This window comes from Bombina bombina, chromosome 5 (genome assembly GCF_027579735.1).
Source record: "Bombina bombina isolate aBomBom1 chromosome 5, aBomBom1.pri, whole genome shotgun sequence".
Lineage (NCBI taxonomy): Eukaryota > Metazoa > Chordata > Amphibia > Anura > Bombinatoridae > Bombina > Bombina bombina.
Window position 1 is genome coordinate 64,388,093 of NC_069503.1, and position 26,631 is coordinate 64,414,723.

Here is a 26,631-nt window from a genome sequence, read left to right on the forward strand (position 1 = left end):
AAATGAAGCATTTTCAGCCCCCGCGAGCCTAACAGCCCACAGGGAAAAAAGAGTCAAATTTTTGAAGGTAAGAAAAAATGAATAATTCAAATGCATAATCCCAAATATGAAACTGACTGTCTGAAAAATAAGGAAAGTTGAACATTCTGAGTCAAGGCAAATAAATGTTTGAATACATATATTTAGAACTTTATAAACAAAGTGCCCAACCATAGCTTAGAGTGTCACAGAAAATAAGATTTACTTACCCCAGGACACTCATCTACATGTTTGTAGAAAGCCAAACCAGTACTGAAACGAGAATCAGTAGAGGTAATGGTATATATGAGAGTATATCGTCGATCTGAAAAGGGAGGTAAGAGATGAATCTCTACGACCGATAACAGAGAACCTATGAAATAGACCCCGTAGAAGGAGATCACTGCATTCAAATAGGCAATACTCTCCTCACATCCCTCTGACATTCACTGCACGCTGAGAGGAAAACCGGGCTCCAACTTGCTGCGGAGCGCATATCAACGTAGAAACTAGCACAAACTTACTTCACCACCTCCATCGGAGGCAAAGTTTGTAGAACTGAATTGTGGGTGTGGTGAGGGGTGTATTTATAGGCATTTTGAGGTTTGGGAAACTTTGCCCCTCCTGGTAGGAATGTATATCCCATACGTCACTAGCTCATGGACTCTTGCTAATTACATGAAAGAAAAGAGGATACGCAATTTACGTAAGTGGATTTGCGGTATTTCCAAGTCTGGCCAAAAAAGTGAGCAGTACACCTGTACCTTCAAGACTCGTAATACCAGCGGGCGTTAAAAAGTTTGCTTTTTTCTCTTGGTATTCTTAGTTTGAACTAAACCTAGGTAGGCTCATATGCTAATTTCTAAGCCTTTGAGGGCTGCCTGTTATCACAGGCTTTTTAAATTTCTTTTCAACACAAAGAGACAGAAAGTACACGTGGGCCATATAGATAACACTGTGTTCAGACACAGGGGGTTATGTAATATTTAGCACACTATAATGCTAAATTTAAGACAATAGATAATAAACAGTCACAGTCATGTGATTAGGGGGCTGGAAGAAGGTTCCTAGATACAAGGTAATCACAGAGGTAAAAAGTACATTAATATAACTGTGCTGGTTATGCAAAACTGGGGACTGGGTACTAAAGGGATTATCTATCTTTTAAAACCATAACATTTCTATGGTAGACTGGTGAGGGGTGTATTTATAGGCATTTTGAGGTTTGGGAAACTTTGCCCCTCCTGGTAGGAATGTATATCCCATACGTCACTAGCTCATGGACTCTTGCTAATTACATGAAAGAAAAGAGGATACGCAATTTACGTAAGTGGATTTGCGGTATTTCCAAGTCTGGCCAAAAAAGTGAGCAGTACACCTGTACCTTCAAGACTCGTAATACCAGCGGGCGTTAAAAAGCAGCGTTAGGACCTCTTAACGCTGCTTTTTAAGCCTAACGCACAACTCGTAATCTAGCCGAGTAGTTTTCTCACTTAAAAAAGTTTACAATTGAACTCTAATCACACAATTTAAATAATGAAAAAGATTAAATAGTCTAAATAATCATTTATAATTGTGATTAAGTTAATGATTATAGATATTAAATATGACTGTAATAAAAATATCATGAAATTATTAACTGCACATGTAATAAATTAACAGCCTTGGTAAGAGAATAGGCTGTATTCAGACACATTAGGGACTCTACTGACTAATACTGAATAAACAAACAATAAAAGGGTCAAATTATCAATATGGATATACTCAGCATTGTATCACATATGTATCTAATAAAATGTTAATATTATATGTATGTTTGCAACTACATTATGTGAAAATAACAATTTCCATCAATAAAAACATAATATAATGCTGTATCCTGAGATATTTTAGGACACAACAGAAAAATATCTCACATTTAAATAAACAGTTTATTTCCTCCTTACTTATCCATATGATAATCACACCCTGAGGGGGAGGCAGGGACTCTGTATTCATGTGACACCAGAGGGGACAATAGACATCTATATGAGACCAAAAGTCCAGGTGCGACCCTCTCATTGTCTCCCAACTGACAAGTTGTACTCATGTGAGTCACACAGAGAAAGGTGACCCTCCCACATTAGTATAAATATCTGTGTAACACTCAGTGATATCACAGGAGGAACCAGAGAGACTTCATACTTACAGAGCTTCTGCTAAACGGTAATATGCAAACCCTGACATAAATCTTCATTAAAGGGACAGTCTAGTATAAATTAAACTTTCATTATTCAGATAGGACTTTTAATTTTACTGAACTTTCCAATTTACTTTTATCATCAAATTTGCTTTTTTCTCTTGGTATTCTTAGTTTGAACTAAACCTAGGTAGGCTCATATGCTAATTTCTAAGCCTTTGAGGGCTGCCTCTTATCACAGGCTTTTTAAATTTCTTTTCAACACAAAGAGACAGAAAGTACACGTGGGCCATATAGATAACACTGTGTTCAGACACAGGGGGTTATGTAATATTTAGCACACTATAATGCTAAATTTAAGACAATAGATAATAAACAGTCACAGTCATGTGATTAGGGGGCTGGAAGAAGGTTCCTAGATACAAGGTAATCACAGAGGTAAAAAGTACATTAATATAACTGTGCTGGTTATGCAAAACTGGGGACTGGGTACTAAAGGGATTATCTATCTTTTAAAACCATAACATTTCTATGGTAGACTGTCCCTTTAACAGCCTCACACTGTTGTGTTTTATATAATGATGAGAAAATAGTGTTCTGTATTTTGTTATGATAAAGATAAAATATTTCACTTCATATAAGAAACTGCGTTTATATAAAAAAAAAAACTCAACTGTTTTTATTTAATTTCTTTTTTATATTCTTCTATGTTTAGTTATTTCATTAAAAAGGCTACTTTAATACATAACAATTTATATCATTTTGTAAAATGAAGGTTTGTAGAAGAACCAAACCATATGTTCAAGCTTGAGGGGGTCTGTCATATAATACATTTGTGGGGGTTGTTCCGGTTATCCAATGAGCAATAGATTATTAAGTATCAGCCAATTAGAATCCTGTATTTCCCTATAGGTTTATAATGAACTGTAGAACCCAGATAAACCATTTAATATTAGCCTGAAGCTGCTATTTGCTCCAGTAATAAATATCACTCAGCTTATGGCTCTGTTGTATCAGTCTCATCACAAATACTGATCTAATCATAAATATCTTGTGATCTGCATATTATTTTATTTCTAATGAGGTTATTTTATAATACATTTCTTATTTCTATTAGCTGCACCTGTTTATCATCAGAACGTTTATCCCACTGATCTGTGACTGATTCTTGTTGTTAGTAAAGACCTTAGTAAGTGTATTCTGCACCTTCAGCTACTGCTGTTTATGTCACATGATCACAGACTTAAAGGGACAGTGTCCTGTAAATGTGTTTTCCCCTTAAAATAACAAGAAACCTCAAATGTTTCTCATCATTTAAATAGAACATATAATTTTCAACAACTTTCCAACTGACTTCTATTATGATATTTTCTTCATTTTCTAGATATCCTTTATTGAAGCAGCTGCAATGCACTTATGGGAGCTAGCTAAGCACATATGGTGAGCCAATGACAAGAGGCTTGTATGTGCCACTAATCAGCAGCTAGCGCACCATTGTGCATTATAAGCTTTGTCACAAAGGTCCCCAAGGGAATAAAGCAGATTTGATCATAGAAGGAAATTAGAAAGAAGTTTATATTTGAATTATAAAAGTGTAATTGTGACTTTGTTGTCCCTTTAATGTGTTTCTAATGACTTGTTTTACCGGTGTATAAAATAGTATAAAGTGTATGGGAATTTTCTCCTTTAGCTTTATTTTTATGTAAAATAACTGTTTGCTGTCTGTAATTTATTTTCATTATTAAATTGTACACAGCCTTTAAATGACCCGAGGCTCCGGCTCCTACTTAGCATATGCAGGAGTTCACATTATATAAAAATATGAGTCTGTTATTGGCTGATAGCTGTCACATGGTACAGGTGCAGAACTACATTTATCAGAAAACAACCTACTGCTCTTTTAAATTTCATAGTAAGTTTTATTGCATTGTATTTTTATTATGCATCTGTGGTTTTATAATTCTATATTTTATGATCCTTTTAAATGGACTGAATTTGAAAAAAGAACATCTCATTTTATTATCACTCTATGTAAACACAATATCTTTATTTTCTTAACTCTATCCAAGATAACATTTGAAATGAACATTTTAGTGCCTATCTTTTCCCCACTCCCTTGCAGTGTGATTTAAGACAACTCCGTATTGACCAAGAGAAGTTAAAGGACTGGGGGTGGAGCACATGACAAAATGTCTGACAGTGAGAATTAGTAGGAAGTACAATACCAATACTGCAGTATACAATTTAACTTCTATTTATGATAAAGTAGTTTTTATTGATTTTTCAAAAATTTTACAAATACAAAATAAAGAGTACATAGACTTGGATACAAAAACAGAATCGGGCAATGTCATCTTGTTAAAACTTTTGGTAGCATCAATCATATATCATACAAGCCCATATGAACCATTATAACCGTTTGTAACTCTCGGTTTAGCATTCATGGGTTCTTAATATAGTTACATTTATATACCTCTTATCCTATTGCATTGAAAATACTTAGAGAAAAAGAGAGAGATAGAGGGATAGGGAAGGGTGCAGGGAAAAAAAGGACCAGGTTACTTTGGGCGCAAATCCTCCAATCTACCCAGGCCAGGTGAGCAGTCAACGAGACACAGGGAGTCCCTATATCTGTGGTCAGAACTAAACCCAAGAGTGATATAAAATCCCGGGCATTTTAGGCCCTACATTGTGACGTATCATACATGATCCAATAGAACCAAACCTTCTGAAAAGATTCTTGAGTGTCTAAAATGATAGCCGCTTGTGCCGACATATTATAATAGTGTTTAATCTTAAGGATTACCTTAACTTCTATTTAAACAACTGATTTTTAACATTTCTTTCAGGAGAAAATATTGTTTCATATAAATGATAGAAAACAAAGATTATAATAAATTTGTAAAGTTGTGATATGGCCCCACTTAAATAGATTTTCTACCGTTATGTTGTATAGATCTGGGAAGATTCATATTTAAGGGGCAATTATAGCACCCACAGAGCTAACTGTACTAAATGCTTGTGCTGAATCAATAGCACATATGTAATAACCTAATCAGCTGATCTGTATCACATGATTTGTTATGTGTGCCTTTAATTATACCATACGTACAGTTAATCAGAACCATTATTTATTATCATCTGTCTAAACCATTTAATATACTTTTTACAGACACGGCCAGAGCACTGAGAGATATCAGGTATTGATGTAACTGGAGTGAATAAGGGAACCTTCTTCCTGAGCACAGACATTGGAGCCTGTTATCAGCATGAACTCATATGTGTTAGGTGAGTAAAATAGATATTATGGTGACTTTAATTACTGGGAAAATAGAATAGATCACTCATTAAACAAATATAAACTATTATATTTATATCTGCATCTTTAAGAACATTTGTGTCTGATGTTATAAAGGAGCAACCCCCATTGGGCTGAGGAGAAGGATAAAAATACTACTCCCCCCTCTGTGCTTTTTAGACAGAACCAGGGGCGGAGCTACCAGCGGTGCAGTTGGTGCCTGAGGGCCAGAAGGGGCCCACAAAGAGTCCTAATAAAAAATATTATACAGTTTACTGCCTTTTTTTTCTTTTAAACTCTAACCCCCGTGCCGTACAGTGCAAATGTCACATGACAACTTTGGGAGTATGGGCAGGGCACACTAACTGTTGTAAACTGCTTTTTTTTAATTATTTGATAACGGCCCCAGAACCTTGCTGAGTCACAGGATATAACGAAAACGGGGGATGTGGGTAGCGCTACTTAAAGCTTAGAGCGGATTATGTGTGAAATTAATATAGACAATACTAGTGATCTAAAGGTTAGGTTAATACTGTAATTGTTAAAGTGGAATTATACTAGTGAAACCACTCTTAATTATACCAAAATTAGTAATATATGTAAATAAAAAATGTGTAGAGATCTAGAATTCAATCATAAAATCAATTTAATTACAATAAAAAATAGACAGTTTAGTGCCAGCACTATCTATAACATGTGTTAAAACTTAAAACATAAAAAACAGAAATCTATTTGCAGATACTATGTTTAAATAACAGCTTGCAGTCCATTGTAATGAGCACAGACAAGTTATTAACTTGCTTGCTAGTTGTTGCTTGTTATGCTTAATTGCAAAGTATGGCAGATAATATTTGCTGTTTAGAAAACTAAACAGAGTTCTTAACTAATGGTTACAGAGTTACCGTCTTTGAAATGGTAGGTATATCCGTTGTTAGAAAGATCCGTGTCTTTATGCTGGAATGGATTAACGCTCCGGTTTGAAATAGCGTATAGTGATCCAGGTAAAGCAATGCTTGTTAGGAGATTTTTTCAACTTGTTGGAAATTGTTGCCTGTGAAGTGCCTTGCGGCGTCCTGGAGTGTCGATGATGGCAACGGGGAAGTAGGTAGGTCCTGGGACCAAGGTGTAAGCTGGCAGTGATTGTCTCCTTCGCAGCTGTACCTACGAGTCCTGCTACCAGTTCCGGTGTGATAGGTGAGGAGCTGGAAACACCTTGTAACTTCGGTGAAACCTCAGGTAGTTAAGCAGCTGGACAGACCAGATGCCTTTGGAATACAAACGGTATGCAGATCATGGGTGGGATTTTTAAGTATATATCTTCCACTCAAAGTTTTGTGAGAGGGATCATGCACCACACCTACTGTAACCGATTGTATATAGTGTGCAAGAGTCGGATAGACGAGCAAATCATTGCACACTATATACATTCGGTTACAGTAGGTGTGGTGCATGATCCCCCTCACAAAACTTTGAGTGGAAGATATATGCTTAAAAATCCCACCCATGATCTGCATACCGTTTGTATTCCAAAGGCATCTGGTCTGTCCAGCTGCTTAACTACCTGAGGTTTCACCGAAGTTACAAGGTGTTTCCAGCTCCTCACCTATCACACCGGAACTGGTAGCAGGACTCGTAGGTACAGCTGCGAAGGAGACAATCACTGCCAGCTTACACCTTGGTCCCAGGACCTACCTACTTCCCCGTTGCCATCATCGACACTCCAGGACGCCGCAAGGCACTTCACAGGCAACAATTTCCAACAAGTTGAAAAAATCTCCTAACAAGCATTGCTTTACCTGGATCACTATACGCTATTTCAAACCGGAGCGTTAATCCATTCCAGCATAAAGACACGGATCTTTCTAACAACGGATATACCTACCATTTCAAAGACGGTAACTCTGTAACCATTAGTTAAGAACTCTGTTTAGTTTTCTAAATCGCAAATATTATCTGCCATACTTTGCAATTAAGCATAACAAGCAACAACTAGCAAGCAAGTTAATAACTTGTCTGTGCTCATTACAATGGACTGCAAGCTGTTATTTAAACATAGTATCTGCAAATAGATTTCTGTTTTTTATGTTTTAAGTTTTAACACATGTTATAGATAGTGCCGGCACTAAACATATTACATATATTACTAATTTTGGTATAATTAAGAGTGGTTTCACTAGTATAATTCCACTTTAACAATTACGGTATTAACCTTTATATCACTAGTATTGTCTATATTAATTTCACACATAATCCGCTCTAAGCTTTAAGTAGCGCTACCCACATCCCCCGTTTTCGTTGTAACTACTCATTGGCAATTTGGAGATTTGCCAATGCCTTTTGGGTTAGCTTAATAGAGCCAAAGAGTGTCAGCATCTTTTACACATTTTTCTTTTTTTGAGTCACATGATATGTAGTGTCCAGGGCTGATTTATTGTGGTGGCCGAACCAGGCAGGGGAGAATAAGATATAGTAAAAATAGGAAAAAAAGAACTGCCTTTTCTTTCATGTAATTGGCAAGAGTCCATGAGCTAGTGACGTATGGGATATACAATCCTACCAGGAGGGGCAAAGTTTCCCAAACCTCAAAATGCCTATAAATATACCCCTCACCACACCCACAATTCAGTTTTACAAACTTTGCCTCCTATGGAGGTGGTGAAGTAAGTTTGTACTAAGATTTCTACGTTGATATGCGCTTCTCAGCATTTTTGAAGCCCGATTCCTCTCAGAGTACAGTGAATGTCAGAGGGACGTGAAGGGAGTATCACCTATTGAATGCAATGGTTTTCCTCACGGGAAATCTATTTCATAGGTTCTCTGTTATCGGTCGTAGAGATTCATCTTCTACCTCCCTTTACAGATCGACAATATACTCTCATATACCATTACCTCTACTGATAACTGTTTCAGTACTGGTTTGGCTATCTGCTATATGTGGATGGGTGTCTTTAGGTAAGTATGTTTCATTACTTAAGACACTCTCAGCTATGGTTTGGCACTTTATGTATTTATATAAAGTTCTAAATATATATAGTGTACTTATATTTGCCATGATTCAGGTTTCAGTATATTTCCTTTTGCAGACTGTCAGTTTCATATCTGGGAAATGCATTTTTTAGGAAAAATGTATTCTTACCTGAGGTATAGTCTTTTCTCTTGTTAAGTGTATCCAGTCCACGGATCATCCATTTCTTGTGGGATATTCTCCTTCCCAACAGGAAGTTGCAAGAGGATCACCCACAGCAGAGCTGCTATATAGCTCCTCCCCTAACTGTCATATCCAGTCATTCTCTTGCAAGCCTCAACCAAGATGGAGGTCGTAAGAGGAGTGTGGTGTTTTATACTTAGTTTATTCTTCAATCTAAAGTTTGTTATTTTTAAATGGTGCCGGAGTGTACTGTTTATCTCAGGCAGTATTTAGAAGAAGAATCTGCCTGCTTTTTCTATGATCTTAGCAGAAGTAACTAAGATCCATGGCTGTTCTCACATATTCTGAGGAGTGAGGTAACTTCAGAGAGGGAATGGCGTGCAGGTTTTCCTGCAATAAGGTATGTGCAGTTAATATTTTTCTAGGGATGGAATTTGCTAGAAAATGCTGCTGATACCGAACTAATGTAAGTAAAGCCTTAAATGCAGTGATAGCCACTGGTATCAGGCATATTAATAGAGATACATACTCTTATAAAAATTTAATATAAAACGTTTGCTGGCATGTTTAATCGTTTTTATATGTATTTGGTGATAAAACTTATTGGGGCCTATTTTTTTTCCACATGGCTGGCTTGAATTTTGCCTAGTAACAGTTTCCTTAGGCTTTCCACTGTTGTAATATGAGTGGGAGGGGCCTTTTTTAGTGCTTTTCTGTGCAGATAAAAATACTGACAGAGACATCCAGCTTCTTCCTGCATGTTCCAGGACTTCTCTGGAGGGCTCAAAAGGCTTCAAAGTCGTTTTTGAGGGAGGTAAAAAGCCACAGTAGAGCTGTGGCAGTTGTTGTGACTGTTTGAAAAAAAAAAAAAAAAAAAAAAAAAAGTTTTTGTCTTTTATTATTCAGTTTTGGGTATTAAGGGGTTAATCATCCATTTGCAAGTGGGTGCAATGCACTGCTAACTTGTTACATACACTGTAAAAATTTTGTTAGTGTAACTGCCTTTTTTCACTGTTATTTCAAATTTTGACAAAATTTGTGTTTCTTAAAGGTGCAGTAACGTTTTTTATATTGCTTGTAAACTTGTTTAAAGTGTTTTCCAAGCTTGCTAGTCTCATTGCTAGTCTGTTTAAACATGTCTGACATAGAGGAAACTACTTGTTCATTATGTTTGAAAGCCATGGTGGAACCCCATAGGAGAATGTGTACTAAATGTATTGATTTCACCTTAAACAGTAAAGATTAGTCTTTAACTATAAAAGAAATATCACCAGAAGATTCTGACGAGGGGGAAGTTATGCCGACTAACTCTCCCCACGTGTCAGACCCTTCGCCTCCCGCTCAGGGGATGCACGCTAATATGGCGCCAATTACATCAGGGACGCCCATAGCGATTACCTTGCAGGACATGGCTGCAATCATGAATAATACTCTGTCAGAGGTATTATCCAGGTTGCCTGAATTAAGAGGCAAGCGCGATTGCTCTGGGGTTAGGAGAAATACAGAGCGCGCAGATGCTGTAAGGGCCATGTCTGATACTGCGTCACAATATGCAGATCATGAGGACGGAGAGCTTCAGTCTGTGGGTGACATCTCTGATTCGGGGAAACCTGATTCAGAGATTTCTAATTTTAAATTTAAGCTTGAGAACCTCCGTGTGTTGCTTGGGGAGGTATTAGCTGCTCTGAATGACTGTAACACAGTTGCAGTACCAGAGAAAATGTGTAGGCTGGATAAATACTATGCGGTACCGGTGTGTACTGATGTTTTTCCTATACCTAAAAGGCTTACAGAAATTATTAGCAAGGAGTGGGATAGACCGGGTGTGCCTTTTTCCCCACTCCTATATTTAGAAAAATGTTTCCAATAGACGCCACTACACGGGACTTATGGCAGATGGTCCCTAAGGTGGAGGGAGCAGTTTCTACTTTAGCAAAGCGTACCACTATCCCGGTTGAGGACAGTTGTGCTTTTTCAGATCCAATGGATAAAAAATGGGAGGGTTACCTTAAGAAAATGTTTATTCAACAAGGTTTTATTTCTTCTGTTATGTGTGATCAGTCCACGGGTCATCATTACTTCTGGGATATTATCTGCTCCCCTACAGGAAGTGCAAGAGGATTCACCCAGCAGAGTTGCTATATAGCTCCTCCCCTCTACGTCACCTCCAGTCATTCTCTTGCACCCAAAGACTAGATAGGAGGTGTGAGAGGACTATGGTGATTATACTTAGTTTTTAGAACTTCAATCAAAAGTTTGTTATTTTACAATAGCACCGGAGCGTGTTATTACCTCTCTGGCAGAGTTTGAAGAAGAATCTACCAGAGTTTTTCTTATGATTTTAACCGGAGTAGTTAAGATCATATTGCTGTTTCTCGGCCATCTGAGGGAGGTAAAAACTTCAGATCAGGGGACAGCGGGCAGTTGAATCTGCATTGAGGTATGTAGCAGTTTTTATTTTCTGAATGGAATTGATGAGAAAATCCTGCCATACCGTTATAATGAACATGTATGTATACTCTACACTTTAGTATTCTGGGGATGGTATTTCACCGGAATTACTCTGTAAAAGTACATTAAACCTTTTAATAGGTATTTTTTATGTTAAACGTTTTTGCTGGAATGTAGAATCGTTTGCATTAATGAGGTACTGAGTGAATAAATATTTGGGCATTATTTTTCCACTTGGCAGTTTGCTTGTTTTAATTATGACAGTTTCGTTTCTCTCTCACTGCTGTGTGTGAGAGGGAGGGGCCGTTTTTGGCGCTCTTTGCTACGCATCAAAAATTTCCAGTCAGTTACTGTTGTATTTTCTGCATGATCCGGTTCATCTCTAACAGAACTCAGGGGTCTTCAAACTTCTTTGAAGGGAGGTAGATTCTCTCAGCAGAGCTGTGAGACTTATATAGTGACTGTGATTTAAAACGTTGCTTTGTAATTTTTATGTTTAAAATTTAATTAGTGTTACTTTACTAATGGGAACAAACCTTTGCTAAAAAGTTGTGTTGTTTTTAAAGAGTGATGCTTTAACTGTTTTTCAGTTCATTATTTCAACTGTCATTTAATCGTTTAGTGCTTCTTGAGGCACAGTACGTTTTTGTTAAATAAGATTGTAACCGAGTTGCATGTTTATTGCTAGTGTGTTAAACATGTCTGATTCAGAGGAAGATACCTGTGTCATTTGTTCCAATGCCAAGGTGGAGCCCAATAGAAATTTATGTACTAACTGTATTGATGCTACTTTAAATAAAAGCCAATCTGTACAAATTGAACAAATTTCACCAAACAGCGAGGGGAGAGTTATGCCGACTAACTCGCCTCACGTGTCAGTACCTGCATCTCCCGCCCGGGAGGTGCGTGATATTATGGCGCCTAGTACATCTGGGCAGCCATTACAGATAACATTACAAGATATGGCTACTGTCATGACTGAAGTTTTGGCTAAATTACCAGAACTAAGAGGCAAGCGTGATCACTCTGGGGTGAGAACAGAGTGCGCTGATAATTCTAGGGCCATGTCTGATACTGCGTCACAGCTTGCAGAGCATGAGGACGGAGAGCTTCATTCTGTAGGTGACGGTTCTGATCCAAGCAGATTGGATTCAGATATTTCAAATTTTAAATTTAAATTGGAAAACCTCCGTGTATTACTAGGGGAGGTCTTAGCGGCTCTTAACGATTGTAACACTGTTGCAATACCAGAGAAAATGTGTAGGTTGGATAAATACTTTGCGGTACCGGCGAGTACTGACGTTTTTCCTATACCTAAGAGATTAACTGAAATTGTTACTAAGGAGTGGGATAGACCCGGTGTGCCGTTCTCACCCCCTCCAATATTTAGAAAGATGTTTCCAATAGACGCCACCACACGGGACTTATGGCAAACGGTCCCTAAGGTGGAGGGAGCAGTTTCTACTTTAGCTAAGCGCACCACTATCCCGGTGGAGGATAGCTGTGCTTTTTCAGATCCTATGGATAAAAAATTAGAGGGTTACCTTAAGAAAATGTTTGTTCAACAAGGTTTTATATTACAACCCCTTGCATGCATCGCGCCGATTACGGCTGCGGCAGCATTTTGGATTGAGTCTCTGGAAGAGAACCTTAGTTCAGCTACGCTGGACGACATTACGGACAGGCTTAGAGTCCTTAAACTAGCTAATTCATTCATTTCGGAGGCCGTAGTACATTTAACCAAACTTACGGCTAAGAATTCAGGATTCGCCATTCAGGCACGTAGGGCGCTGTGGCTAAAATCCTGGTCGACTGATGTAACTTCTAAGTCCAAATTACTTAATATACCTTTCAAGGGGCAAACTTTATTTGGGCCCGGTTTGAAAGAAATTATTGCTGACATTACAGGAGGTAAGGGCCACGCTCTACCTCAAGACAAAGCCAAAGCTAAGGCTAGACAGTCTAATTTTCGTCCCTTTCGGAATTTCAAATCAGGAACAGCATCAACTTCCACTGCACCAAAACAGGAAGGAGCTGTTGCTCGTTACAGACAAGGCTGGAAACCTAACCAGTCCTGGAATAAGGGCAAGCAGGCCAGGAAACCTGCTGCTGCCCCTAAGACAGCATGAACCGAGGGCCCCCGATCCGGGACCGGATCTAGTGGGGGGCAGACTCTCTCTCTTCGCCCAGGCTTGGGCAAGAGATGTCCAGGATCCCTGGGCGCTAGAGATCATATCTCAGGGATACCTTCTAGACTTCAAATTCTCTCCCCCAAGAGGGAGATTTCATCTGTCAAGGTTGTCAACAAACCAAATAAAGAAAGACGCGTTTCTACGCTGTGTACAAGATCTATTATTAATGGGAGTGATCCATCCGGTTCCGCGGTCGGAACAAGGACAAGGGTTTTACTCAAACCTGTTTGTGGTTCCCAAAAAAGAGGGAACTTTCAGGCCAATCTTGGATTTAAAGATCCTAAACAAATTCCTAAGAGTTCCATCGTTCAAAATGGAAACTATTCGGACTATCTTACCCATGATCCAAAAGGGTCAGTACATGACCACAGTGGATTTAAAGGATGCTTACCTTCACATACCGATTCACAAAGATCATTACCGGTATCTAAGGTTTGCCTTTTTAAACAGGCATTACCAGTTTGTAGCCCTTCCATTCGGATTGGCTACGGCTCCAAGAATCTTCACAAAGGTTCTGGGTGCCCTTCTGGCGGTACTAAGACCGCGAGGAATTTCGGTAGCTCCGTACCTAGACGACATTCTGATACAAGCTTCAAGCTTTCAAACTGCCAAGTCTCATACAGAGTTAGTTCTGGCATTTCTAAGGTCGCATGGATGGAAAGTGAACGAAAAGAAGAGTTCTCTCTTTCCTCTCACAAGAGTTCCATTCCTGGGGACTCTTATAGATTCTGTAGAAATGAAGATTTATCTGACAGAAGACAGATTAACAAAGCTTCTAAATGCATGCCGTGTCCTTCATTCCATTCAACTCCCGTCAGTAGCTCAATGCATGGAGGTGATCGGCTTAATGGTAGCAGCAATGGACATAGTACCCTTTGCACGCCTACATCTCAGACCGCTGCAATTGTGCATGCTGAGTCAGTGGAATGGGGATTACTCAGATTTGTCCCCCACTCTGAATCTGGATCAAGAGACCAGAAACTCTCTTCTATGGTGGCTTTCTCGGCCACATCTGTCCAGGGGGATGCCATTCAGCAGGCCGGACTGGACAATTGTAACAACAGACGCCAGCCTACTAGGTTGGGGCGCTGTCTGGAATTCTCTGAAGGCTCAGGGACAATGGAGTCAGGAGGAAAGTCTCCTGCCAATAAACATTCTGGAATTGAGAGCAGTTCTCAATGCCCTTCTAGCTTGGCCCCAGTTAAAAACTCGGGGGTTCATCAGGTTTCAGTCGGACAACATCACGACTGTAGCTTACATCAACCATCAGGGAGGGACAAGAAGCTCCCTAGCAATGATGGAAGTATCAAAGATAATTTGCTGGGCAGAGTCTCACTCTTGCCACCTGTCAGCAATCCACATCCCGGGAGTGGAGAACTGGGAGGCGGATTTCTTGAGTCGCCAGACTTTTCATCCGGGGGAGTGGGAACTTCATCCGGAGGTCTTTGCCCAAATACTTCGACGTTGGGGCAAACCAGAGATAGATCTCATGGCGTCTCGCCAGAACGCCAAACTTCCTCGCTACGGATCCAGATCCAGGGATCCGGGAGCGGTTCTGATAGATGCTTTGACAGCACCTTGGAACTTCAGGATGGCTTATGTGTTTCCACCCTTCCCGCTGCTTCCTCGATTGATTGCCAAAATCAAACAGGAGAGAGCATCAGTGATTCTAATAGCGCCTGCATGGCCACGCAGGACTTGGTATGCAGATCTAGTGGACATGTCATCCTGTCCGCCTTGGTCTCTACCTCTAAGACAGGACCTTCTGATTCAGGGTCCATTCAAACATCAAAATCTAACTTCTCTGAAGCTGACTGCTTGGAAATTGAACGCTTGATTTTATCAAAACGTGGTTTTTCTGAGTCGGTTATTGATACCCTGATACAGGCTAGGAAGCCTGTTACCAGAAGGATTTACCATAAGATATGGCGTAAATACCTATACTGGTGTGAATCCAAAGATTACTCCTGGAGTAAGGTTAGGATTCCTAGGATATTGTCTTTTCTACAAGAAGGTTTAGAAAAGGGTTTATCGGCTAGCTCATTAAAGGGACAGATCTCAGCTCTGTCCATCTTGTTTCACAGGCGTCTGTCAGAAAATCCAGACGTCCAGGCCTTTTGTCAGGCTTTAGCTAGGATCAAGCCTGTGTTTAAAACTGTTGCTCCGCCATGGAGTTTAAACTTAGTTCTTAACGTTTTACAGGGTGTTCCGTTTGAACCCCTTCATTCCATTGATATAAAATTGTTATCTTGGAAAGTTCTATTTTTAATGGCTATTTCCTCGGCTCGAAGAGTCTCTGAGTTATCAGCCTTACATTGTGATTCTCCTTATCTGATCTTTCACTCAGACAAGGTAGTTCTGCGTACTAAACCTGGGTTCTTACCTAAGGTAGTCACTAACAGGAATATCAATCAAGAGATTGTTGTTCCATCCTTGTGTCCAAATCCTTCTTCAAAGAAGGAACGTCTTCTACACAATCTGGATGTAGTTCGTGCCCTCAAGTTCTACTTGCAGGCAACTAAGGATTTTCGACAAACGTCTTCCCTGTTTGTCGTGTACTCTGGTCAGAGGAGAGGTCATAAGGCTTCGGCTACCTCTCTCTCCTTCTGGCTTCGTAGCATAATTCGTTTAGCCTATGAGACTGCTGGACAGCAGCCTCCTGAAAGAATTACAGCTCATTCTACTAGAGCTGTGGCTTCCACTTGGGCCTTTAAGAATGAGGCCTCTGTTGAACAGATTTGCAAGGCTGCAACTTGGTCTTCGCTTCATACTTTTTCCAAATTTTACAAATTTGACACTTTTGCTTCTTCGGAGGCTATTTTTGGGAGAAAGGTTCTTCAGGCAGTGGTTCCTTCTGTATAATGAGCCTGCCTATCCCTCCCGTCATCCGTGTACTTTTGCTTTGGTATTGGTATCCCAGAAGTAATGATGACCCGTGGACTGATCACACATAACAGAAGAAAACATAATTTATGCTTACCTGATAAATTCCTTTCTTCTGTTGTGTGATCAGTCCACGGCCCGCCCTGTTTTTTAAGGCAGGTAAATATTTTTTAAATTATAATCCAGTCACCACTACACCCTTGGCTTCTCCTTTCTCGTTGGTCTTTGGTCGAATGACTGGAGGTGACGTAGAGGGGAGGAGCTATATAGCAACTCTGCTGGGTGAATCCTCTTGCACTTCCTGTAGGGGAGCAGATAATATCCCAGAAGTAATGATGACCCGTGGACTGATCACACAACAGAAGAAAGGAATTTATCAGGTAAGCATAAATTATGTTTTTACAGCCCCTTGCATGCATTGCGCCTGTCACGGCCGCGGCGGCATTCTGGTTTGAGGCCCTGGAAAAGGCCATCCATACAGCTCCATTGACTAAAATTATTGACAAGCTTAGAACACTTAAGCTAGCTAACTCATATTTGTTTCTGATGCCATTGTTCATTTGACTAAACTAACGGCTAAGAATTCCGGATTCGCCATCCAGGCGCGTAGGGCGCTATGACTTAAATCCTGGTCAGCTGACGTGACTTCGAAGTCTAAATTACTCAACATTCCTTTCAAGGGGCAGACCTTATTCGGGCCTGGTTTGAAGGAAATTATTGCTGACATTACTGGAGGTAAGGGTCACACCCTTCCTCAGGACAGGGCCAAAGCAAAGGCCAAACAGTCTAATTTTTGTGCCTTTCGAAATTTCAAGGCAGGTGCAGCATCAACTTCCTCCGCTTCAAAACAAGAGGGAACTTTTGCTCAATCTAAGCAGGCCTGGAAACCTAACCAGTCCTGGAACAAAGGCAAGCAGGCCAGAAAGCCTGCTGCTGCCTCTAAGACAGCATGAAGGAACGGCCCCCTATCCGGCGACGGATCTAGTAGGGGGCAGACTTTCTCTCTTCGCCCAGGCGTGGGCAAGAGATGTTCAGGATCCCTGGGCGTTGGAGATCATATCTCAGGGATATCTTCTGGACTTCAAAGCTTCCCCTCCACAAGGGAGATTTCATCTTTCAAGGCTATCTGCAAATCAGATAAAGAAAGAGGCATTCCTACGCTGTGTGCAAGACCTCCTAGTTATGGGAGTGATCCATCCAGTTCCGCGGACGGAACAAGGACAGGGTTTTTAGTCGAATCTGTTTGTGGTTCCCAAAAAAGAGGGAACCTTCAGACCAATTTTGGATCTAAAGATCTTAAACAAATTCCTCAGAGTTCCATCTTTCAAAATGGAAACTATTCGGACCATCCTACCCATGATCCAAGAAGGTCAGTACATGACCACAGTGGACTTAAAGGATGCCTACCTTCACATACCGATTCACAAGGATCATCATCGGTTTCTAAGGTTTGCCTTTCTAGACAGGCATTACCAATTTGTAGCTCTTCCCTTCGGGTTGGCTACAGCCCCGAGAATCTTTACAAAGGTTCTGGGCTCACTTCTGGTGGTTCTAAGACCGCGAGGCATAGCGGTGGCTCCGTATCTAGACGACATCCTGATACAGGCGTCAAGCTTTCAAGTTGCCAAGTCTCATACAGAGATAGTTCTGGCATTTCTGAGGTCGCACGGGTGGAAAGTGAACGAGGAAAAGAGTTCTCTATCCCCACTCACAAGAGTCTCCTTCTTAGGGACTCTTATAGATTCTGTAGAAATGAAAATTTACCTGACGGAGTCCAGGTTATCAAAACTTCTAAATGCTTGCCGTGTTCTTCACTTCATTCCGCGCCCTTCGGTAGCTCAGTGTATGGAGGTAATCGGCTTAATGGTAGCGGCAATGGACATAGTGCCATTTGTGCGCCTTCATCTCAGACCGCTGCAATTATGCATGCTGAGTCAGTGGAATGGGGATTACACAGATTTGTCCCCTCTGCTAAATCTGGATCAAGAGACCAGAGATTCTCTTCTCTGGTGGTTGTCTTGGGTACACCTGTCCAAGGGTATGACCTTTCGCAGGCCAGATTGGACAATTGTAACAACAGATGCCAGCCTTCTAGGTTGGGGTGCAGTCTGGAATTCCCTGAAGGCACAGGGATCGTGGACTCAGGAGGAGAAACTCCTTCCAATAAATATTCTGGAGTTAAGAGCGATATTTAATGCTCTTCTGGCTTGGCCTCAGTTAGCAACACTGAGGTTCATCAGATTTCAGTCGGACAACATCACGACTGTGGCTTACATCAACCATCAAGGGGGAACCAGGAGTTCCCTAGCGATGTTAGAAGTCTCAAAAATAATTCGCTGGGCAGAGTACCACTCTTGCCACCTGTCAGCAATCCATATCCCAGGTGTGGAGAACTGGGAGGCGGATTTCCTAAGTCGTCAGACTTTCCATCCGGGGGAGTGGGAACTCCATCCGGAGGTGTTTGCTCAGTTGATTCATCGTTGGGGCAAACCAGAGTTGGATCTCATGGCGTCTCGCCAGAACGGCAAGCTTCCTTGTTACGGATCCAGGTCCAGGGACCCAGAAGCGACGCTGATAGATGCTCTAGCAGCGCCTTGGTTCTTCAACCTGGCTTATGTGTTTCCACCATTTCCTCTGCTCCCTCGACTGATTGCCAAAATCAAACAGGAGAGAGCATCGGTGATTCTGATAGCACCTGCGTGGCCACGCAGGACTTGGTATGCAGACCTAGTGGACATGTCATCCTTTCCACCATGGACTCTGCCTCTAAGACAGGACCTTCTGATACAAGGTCCTTTCAATCATCCAAATCTAATTTCTCTGAGACTGCATGGAGATTGAACGCTTGATCCTATCAAAGCGTGGCTTCTCCGAGTCAGTCATTGATACTTTAATACAGGCACGAAAGCCTGTTACCAGGAAAATCTACCACAAGATATGGAGTAAATATCTTTATTGGTGTGAATCCAAGAATTACTCATGGAGTAAGGTTAGGATTCCTAGAATATTGTCTTTCTCCAACATAGGTGTGTCCGGTCCACGGCGTCATCCTTACTTGTGGGATATTCTCTTCCCCAACAGGAAATGGCAAAGAGCCCAGCAAAGCTGGTCACATGATCCCTCCTAGGCTCCGCCTTCCCCAGTCATTCTCTTTGCCGTTGTACAGGCAACATCTCCACGGAGATGGCTTAGAGTTTTTTAGTGTTTAACTGTAGTTTTTATTATTCAATCAAGAGTTTGTTATTTTAAAATAGTGCTGGTATGTACTATTTACTCTGAAACAGAAAAGAGATGAAGATTTCTGTTTGTAAGAGGAAAATGATTTTAGCAACCGTTACTAAAATCGATGGCTGTTCCACACAGGACTGTTGAGAGGAATTAACTTCAGTTGGGGGAACAGTGAGCAGACTTTTGCTGCTTGAGGTATGACACATTCTAACAAGACGATGTAATGCTGGAAGCTGTCATTTTCCCTATGGGATCCGGTAAGCCATTTTTATTACAGAAAGAAAAAAAGGGCTTCACAAGGGCTTTCTAAGACTGTAGACATTTTCTGGGCTAAATCGATTTATATTTTATACTCCATAGCCTTGAGGAATTATTTTAATCTTGGGAATTATGTAAAATAACCGGCAGGCACTGTATTGGACACCTTATTCTCTAGGGGCTTTCCCTAATCATAGGCAGAGTCTCATTTTCGCGCCTTGTTTTTGAGAAGCATGACATGCAGATGCATGTGTGAGGAGCTCTGATACATAGAAAAGACTTTCTGAAGGCGTCATTTGGTATCGTATTCCCCTTTGGGCTTGGTTGGGTCTCAGCAAAGCAGATACCAGGGACTGTAAAGGGGTTAAATATAAAAACGGCTCCGGTTCCGTTATTTTAAGGGTTAAAGCTTCCAAATTTGGTGTGCAATACTTTTAAGGCTTTAAGACACTGTGGTGAAATTTTGGTGAATTTTGAACAATTCCTTCATACTTTTTCGCAATTGCAGTAATAAAGTGTGTTCAGTTTAAAATTTAAAGTGACAGTAACGGTTTATTTTAAAACGTTTTTTGTACTTTGTTATCAAGTTTTTGCCTGTTTAACATGTCTGAACTACCAGATAGCCTGTGTTCTGAATGTGGGGAAGCCAAGGTTCCTTCTCATTTAAATAGATGTGATTTATGTGACACAAAATTTAGAGAAAATGATGCCCAAGATGATTCCTCAAGTGAGGGGAGTAAGCATGGTACTGCATCATCCCCTCCTTCGTCTACACCAGTCTTGCCCACACAGGAGGCCCCTAGTACATCTAGCGCGCCAATACTCCTTACTATGCAACAATTAACGGCTGTAATGGATAATTCTATCAAAAACATTTTAGCCAAAATGCCCACTTATCAGCGAAAGCGCGACTGCTCTGTTTTAGAAAATACTGAAGAGCATGAGGACGCTGATGATATTGGTTCTGAAGGGCCCCTACACCAGTCTGAGGGGGCCAGGGAGGTTTTGTCTGAGGGAGAAATTTCAGATTCAGGGAAAATTTCTCAACAAGCTGAACCTGATGTGATTACATTTAAATTTAAATTGGAACATCTCCGCGCTCTGCTTAAGGAGGTGTTATCCACTCTGGATGATTGTGAAAATTTGGTCATTCCAGAGAAACTATGTAAAATGGACAAGTTCCTAGAGGTCCCGGGGCCCCCCGAAGCTTTTCCTATACCCAAGCGGGTGGCGGACATTGTAAATAAAGAATGGGAAAGGCCCGGTATACCTTTCGTCCCTCCCCCCATATTTAAAAAATTGTTTCCTATGGTCGACCCCAGAAAGGACTTATGGCAGACAGTCCCCAAGGTCGAGGGGGCGGTTTCTACTCTAAACAAACGCACCACTATACCCATAGAAGATAGTTGTGCTTTCAAAGATCCTATGGATAAAAAATTAGAAGGTTTGCTTAAAAAGATGTTTGTTCAGCAAGGTTACCTTCTACAACCAATTTCATGCATTGTTCCTGTCACTACAGCCGCGTGTTTCTGGTTCGATGAGCTAGAAAAGGCGATCAATAATAATTCTTCTTCTTATGAGGAGATTATGGACAGAATTCGTGCTCTCAAATTGGCTAATTCTTTCACCCTAGATGCCACTTTGCAATTGGCTAGGTTAGCGGCGAAAAATTCTGGTTTTGCTATTGTGGCGCGCAGAGCGCTTTGGTTAAAATCTTGGTCAGCGGATGCGTCTTCCAAGAACAAATTGCTTAACATTCCTTTCAAGGGGAAAACGCTGTTTGGCCCTGACTTGAAAGAGATTATCTCTGATATCACTGGGGGCAAGGGCCACGCCCTTCCTCAGGATAGGTCTTTCAAGGCCAAAAATAAACCTAATTTTCGTCCCTTTCGCAGAAACGGACCAGCCCCAAGTGCTACGTCCTCTAAGCAAGAGGGTAATACTTCTCAAGCCAAGCCAGCCTGGAGACCAATGCAAGGCTGGAACAAAGGAAAGCAGGCCAAGAAACCTGCCACTGCTACCAAGACAGCATGAGATGTTGGCCCCCGATCCGGGACCGGATCTGGTGGGGGGCAGACTCTCTCTCTTCGCTCAGGCTTGGGCAAGAGATGTTCTGGATCCTTGGGCGCTAGAAATAGTCTCCCAAGGTTATCTTCTGGAATTCAAGGGGCTTCCCCCAAGGGGGAGGTTCCACAGGTCTCAATTGTCTTCAGACCACATAAAAAAACAGGCATTCTTACATTGTGTAGAAGACCTGTTAAAAATGGGAGTGATTCATCCTGTTCCATTAGGAGAACAAGGGATGGGGTTCTACTCCAATCTGTTCGTAGTTCCCAAAAAAGAGGGAACATTCAGACCAATCTTAGATCTCAAGATCCTAAACAAGTTTCTCAAGGTTCCATTGTTCAAAATGGAAACCATTCGAACTATTCTTCCTTCCATCCAGGAAGGTCAATTCATGACCACGGTGGATTAAAGGATGCGTATCTACATATTCCTATCCACAAGGAACATCATCGGTTCCTAAGGTTCGCATTCCTGGACAAGCATTACCAGTTTGTGGCACTTCCGTTCGGATTAGCCACTGCTCCAAGGATTTTCACAAAGGTACTAGGGTCCCTTCTAGCGGTGCTAAGACCAAGGGGCATTGCAGTAGTACCTTACTTGGACGACATTCTGATTCAAGCGTCGTCCCTTCCTCAAGCAAAGGCTCACACGGACATTGTCCTGGCCTTTCTCAGATCTCACGGGTGGAAAGTGAACGCAGAAAAAAGTTCTCTGTCTCCGTCAACAAGGGTTCCCTTCTTGGGAACAATAATAGACTCCTTAGAAATGAGGATTTTTCTGACAGAGGCCAGAAAATCAAAACTTCTGAACTCTTGTCAAATACTTCATTCTGTTCCTCTTCCTTCCATAGCGCAGTGCATGGAAGTAATAGGTTTGATGGTAGCGGCAATGGACATAGTTCCTTTTGCACGCATTCATCTAAGACCATTACAACTGTGCATGCTCAGTCAGTGGAATGGGGACTATACAGACTTGTCTCCGACGATACAAGTAAATCAGAGGACAGAGATTCACTCCGTTGGTGGCTGTCCCTGGACAACCTGTCACAGGGGATGAGCTTCCGCAGACCAGAGTGGGTCATTGTCACGACCGACGCCAGTCTGGTGGGCTGGGGCGCGGTCTGGGGACCCCTGAAAGCTCAGGGTCTTTGGTCTCGGGAAGAATCTCTTCTACCGATAAATATTCTGGAACTGAGAGCGATACTCAATGCTCTCAAGGCTTGGCCTCAGCTAGCAAAGGCCAAGTTCATACGGTTTCAATCAGACAACATGACGACTATTGCGTACATCAACCATCAGGGGGAACAAGGAGTTCCCTGGCGATGGAAGAAGTGACCAAAATCATTCAATGGGCGGAGACTCACTCCTGCCACTTGTCTGCAATCCACATCCCAGGAGTGGAAAATTGGGAAGCGGATTTTCTGAGTCGTCAGACATTTCATCCGGGGGAGTGGGAACTCCATCCGGAAATCTTTGCCCAAATCACTCAATTGTGGGGCATTCCAGACATGGATCTGATGGCCTCTCGTCAGAACTTCAAGGTTCCTTGCTACGGGTCCAGATCCAGGGATCCCAAGGCGACTCTAGTAGATGCACTAGTAGCACCTTGGACCTTCAAACTAGCTTATGTATTCCCGCCGTTTCCTCTCATCCCCAGGCTGGTAGCCAGGATCAATCAGGAGAGAGCATCGGTGATCTTGATAGCTCCTGCGTGGCCACGCAGGACTTGGCATCGGCTCCACCATGGAAGCTACCTTTGAGAAGAGACCTTCTTGTTCAAGGTCCGTTCGAACATCCGAATCTGGTCTCACTCCAACTGACTGCTTGGAGATTGAACGCTTGATCTTATCAAAGCGAGGGTTCTCAGATTCTGTCATTGATACTCTTGTTCAGGCCAGAAAGCCTGTAACTAGAAAAATTTACCACAAAATATGGAAAAAATATATCTGTTGGTGTGAATCTATAGGATTCCCTTGGGACAAGGTAAAAATTCCTAAGATTCTATCCTTCCTTCAAGAAGGTTTGGAGAAAGGATTATCTGCTAGTTCCTTGAAGGGACAGATTTCTGCCTTGTCTGTGTTACTTCACAAAAAACTGGCGGCTGTGCCAGATGTTCAAGCCTTTGTTCAGGCTCTGGTTAGAATCAAGCCTGTTTACAAACCTTTGACTCCTCCTTGGAGTCTCAATTTAGTTCTTTCAGTTCTTCAGGGGGTTCCGTTTGAACCCTTACATTCCGTTGATATTAAGTTATTATCTTGGAAAGTTTTGTTTTTGGTTGCAATTTCTTCTGCTAGAAGAGTTTCAGAATTATCTGCTCTGCAGTGTTCTCCTCCTTATCTGGTGTTCCATGCAGATAAGGTGGTTTTACGTACTAAACCTGGTTTTCTTCCGAAAGTTGTTTCTAACAAAAACATTAACCAGGAGATAGTCGTGCCTTCTTTGTGTCCGAATCCAGTTTCAAAGAAGGAACGTTTGTTGCACAATTTGGATGTTGTTCGTGCTCTAAAATTCTATTTAGATGCTACAAAGGATTTTAGACAAACATCTTCCTTGTTTGTTGTTTATTCTGGTAAAAGGAGAGGTCAAAAAGCAACTTCTACCTCTCTCTCTTTTTGGATTAAAAGCATCATCAGATTGGCTTACGAGACTGCCGGACGGCAGCCTCCTGAAAGAATCACAGCTCATTCCACTAGGGCTGTGGCTTCCACATGGGCCTTCAAGAACGAGGCTTCTGTTGATCAGATATGTAGGGCAGCGACTTGGTCTTCACTGCACACTTCTACTAAATTTTACAAGTTCGATACTTTTGCTTCTTCTGAGGTTATTTTTGGGAGAAAGGTTTTGCAAGCCGTGGTGCCTTCCATCTAGGTGACCTGATTTGCTCCCTCCCTTCATCCGTGTCCTAAAGCTTTGGTATTGGTTCCCACAAGTAAGGATGACGCCGTGGACCGGACACACCTATGTTGGAGAAAACAGAATTTATGTTTACCTGATAAATTACTTTCTCCAACGGTGTGTCCGGTCCACGGCCCGCCCTGGTTTTTTAATCAGGTCTGATAATTTATTTTCTTTAACTACAGTCACCACGGTATCATATGGTTTCTCCTATGCAAATATTCCTCCTTTACGTCGGTCGAATGACTGGGGAAGGCGGAGCCTAGGAGGGATCATGTGACCAGCTTTGCTGGGCTCTTTGCCATTTCCTGTTGGGGAAGAGAATATCCCACAAGTAAGGATGACGCCGTGGACCGGACTCACCGTTGGAGAAAGTAATTTATCAGGTAAACATAAATTCTGTTTTTCTCCAAGAGGGCTTGGACAAAGGATTATCAGCTAGTTCCTTAAAGGGACAGATTTCTGCTCTGTCTATTCTTTTGCACAAGCGTCTGGCAGAGGTTCCAGACGTCCAGGCATTTTGCCAGGCTTTGGTTAGAATTAAGCCTGTGTTTAAACCTGTTGCTCCCCCGTGGAGCTTAAACTTGGTTCTTAAGGTTCTTCAAGGAGTTCCGTTTGAACCCCTTCATTCCATTGATATTAAACTTTTATCTTGGAAAGTTCTGTTTTTGATGGCTATTTCCTCGGCTCGGAGAGTCTCTGAGCTATCTGCCTTACAATGTGATTCTCCTTATCTGATTTTTCATGCAGATAAGGTAGTTCTGCGTACCAAACCTGGGTTTTTACCTAAGGTGGTTTCTAACAAGAATATCAATCAAGAGATTGTTGTTCCATCGTTGTGCCCTAATCCTTCTTCAAAGAAGGAACGTCTTTTACATAATCTGGACGTAGTCCTTGCCTTGAAGTTTTACTTACAAGCTACTAAAGATTTTCGTCAAACATCTTCCCTGTTTGTCGTTTACTCTGGACAGAGGAGAGGTCAAAAAGCTTCGGCAACCTCTCTTTCCTTTTGGCTTCGGAGCGTAATACGCCTAGCCTATGAGACTGCTGGACAGCAGCCCCCTGAAAGGATTACAGCTCATTCTACTAGAGCTGTGGCTTCCACCTGGGCCTTCAAAAATGAGGCCTCTGTTGAACAGATTTGCAAGGCTGCGACTTGGTCTTCGCTTCACACTTTTTCAAAATTTTACAAATTTGATACTTTTGCTTCTTTGGAGGCTGTGTTTGGGAGAAAGGTTCTTCAGGCAGTGGTTCCTTCCGCTTAATCCTGCCTTGTCCCTCCCATCATCCGTGTACTTTAGCTTTGGTATTGGTATCCCACAAGTAATGGATGATCTGTGGACTGGATACACTTAACAAGAGAAAACATAATTTATGCTTACCTGATAAATTTATTTCTCTTGTAGTGTATCCAGTCCACGGCCCGCCCTGTCCTTTTAAGGCAGGTCTAAATTTTAATTAAACTACAGTCACCACTGCACCCTATGGTTTCTCCTTTCTCTGTTTGTTTTCGGTCGAATGACTGGATATGACAGTTAGGGGAGGAGCTATATAGCAGCTCTGCTGTGGGTGATCCTCTTGCAACTTCCTGTTGGGAAGGAGAATATCCCACAAGTAATGGATAATCCATGGACTGGATACACTACAAGAGAAATAAATTTATCAGGTAAGCATAAATTATGTTTTTTCAATTGACTGTTTTTTTAAATTCGCGGGCAGAATTAGGCTAGCGAGGGCGCAAAATGCCAAAGTTTATTGCTTCATTCTTGGTGCAAGATTTTTTGCCGCAAAATTATGTTCATTGATGCAAATTCGTCATTTCCGGCATCTTAGTCGACGCCGAGTCCTTCACAAGGTTGTGTCATCTATGACTCGAGTGTGTCATTTCCGTATGTTTTTGGTACTAAAACATTTTTGTGTTTGTTGTGCGTGCGTCATACTTGGCGCCAAATATTTTCATTATTTTAAACCCCATTCCTATATGCCTCTTGCCTTTTTTTCTCTATCAGAGGGCT

General features: G+C 41.5%; 1 protein-coding gene across 2 annotated transcripts in view; it reads left to right on the forward strand.

The window, feature by feature from the left end:
- LOC128659867 (gastrula zinc finger protein XlCGF26.1-like) overlaps window positions 1-26,631 on the forward strand; it is a 98,963-nt gene that overhangs the window by 47,232 nt on the left and 25,100 nt on the right. For both annotated transcript variants that reach the window (XM_053713444.1, XM_053713443.1), the window contains exon 2: window positions 5,370-5,485. In XM_053713444.1, coding sequence (XP_053569419.1) covers window positions 5,467-5,485 — 19 coding nt within the window. In that variant the 5' untranslated portion in view covers window positions 5,370-5,466. The remainder of the gene's footprint in view (window positions 1-5,369; window positions 5,486-26,631) is intronic.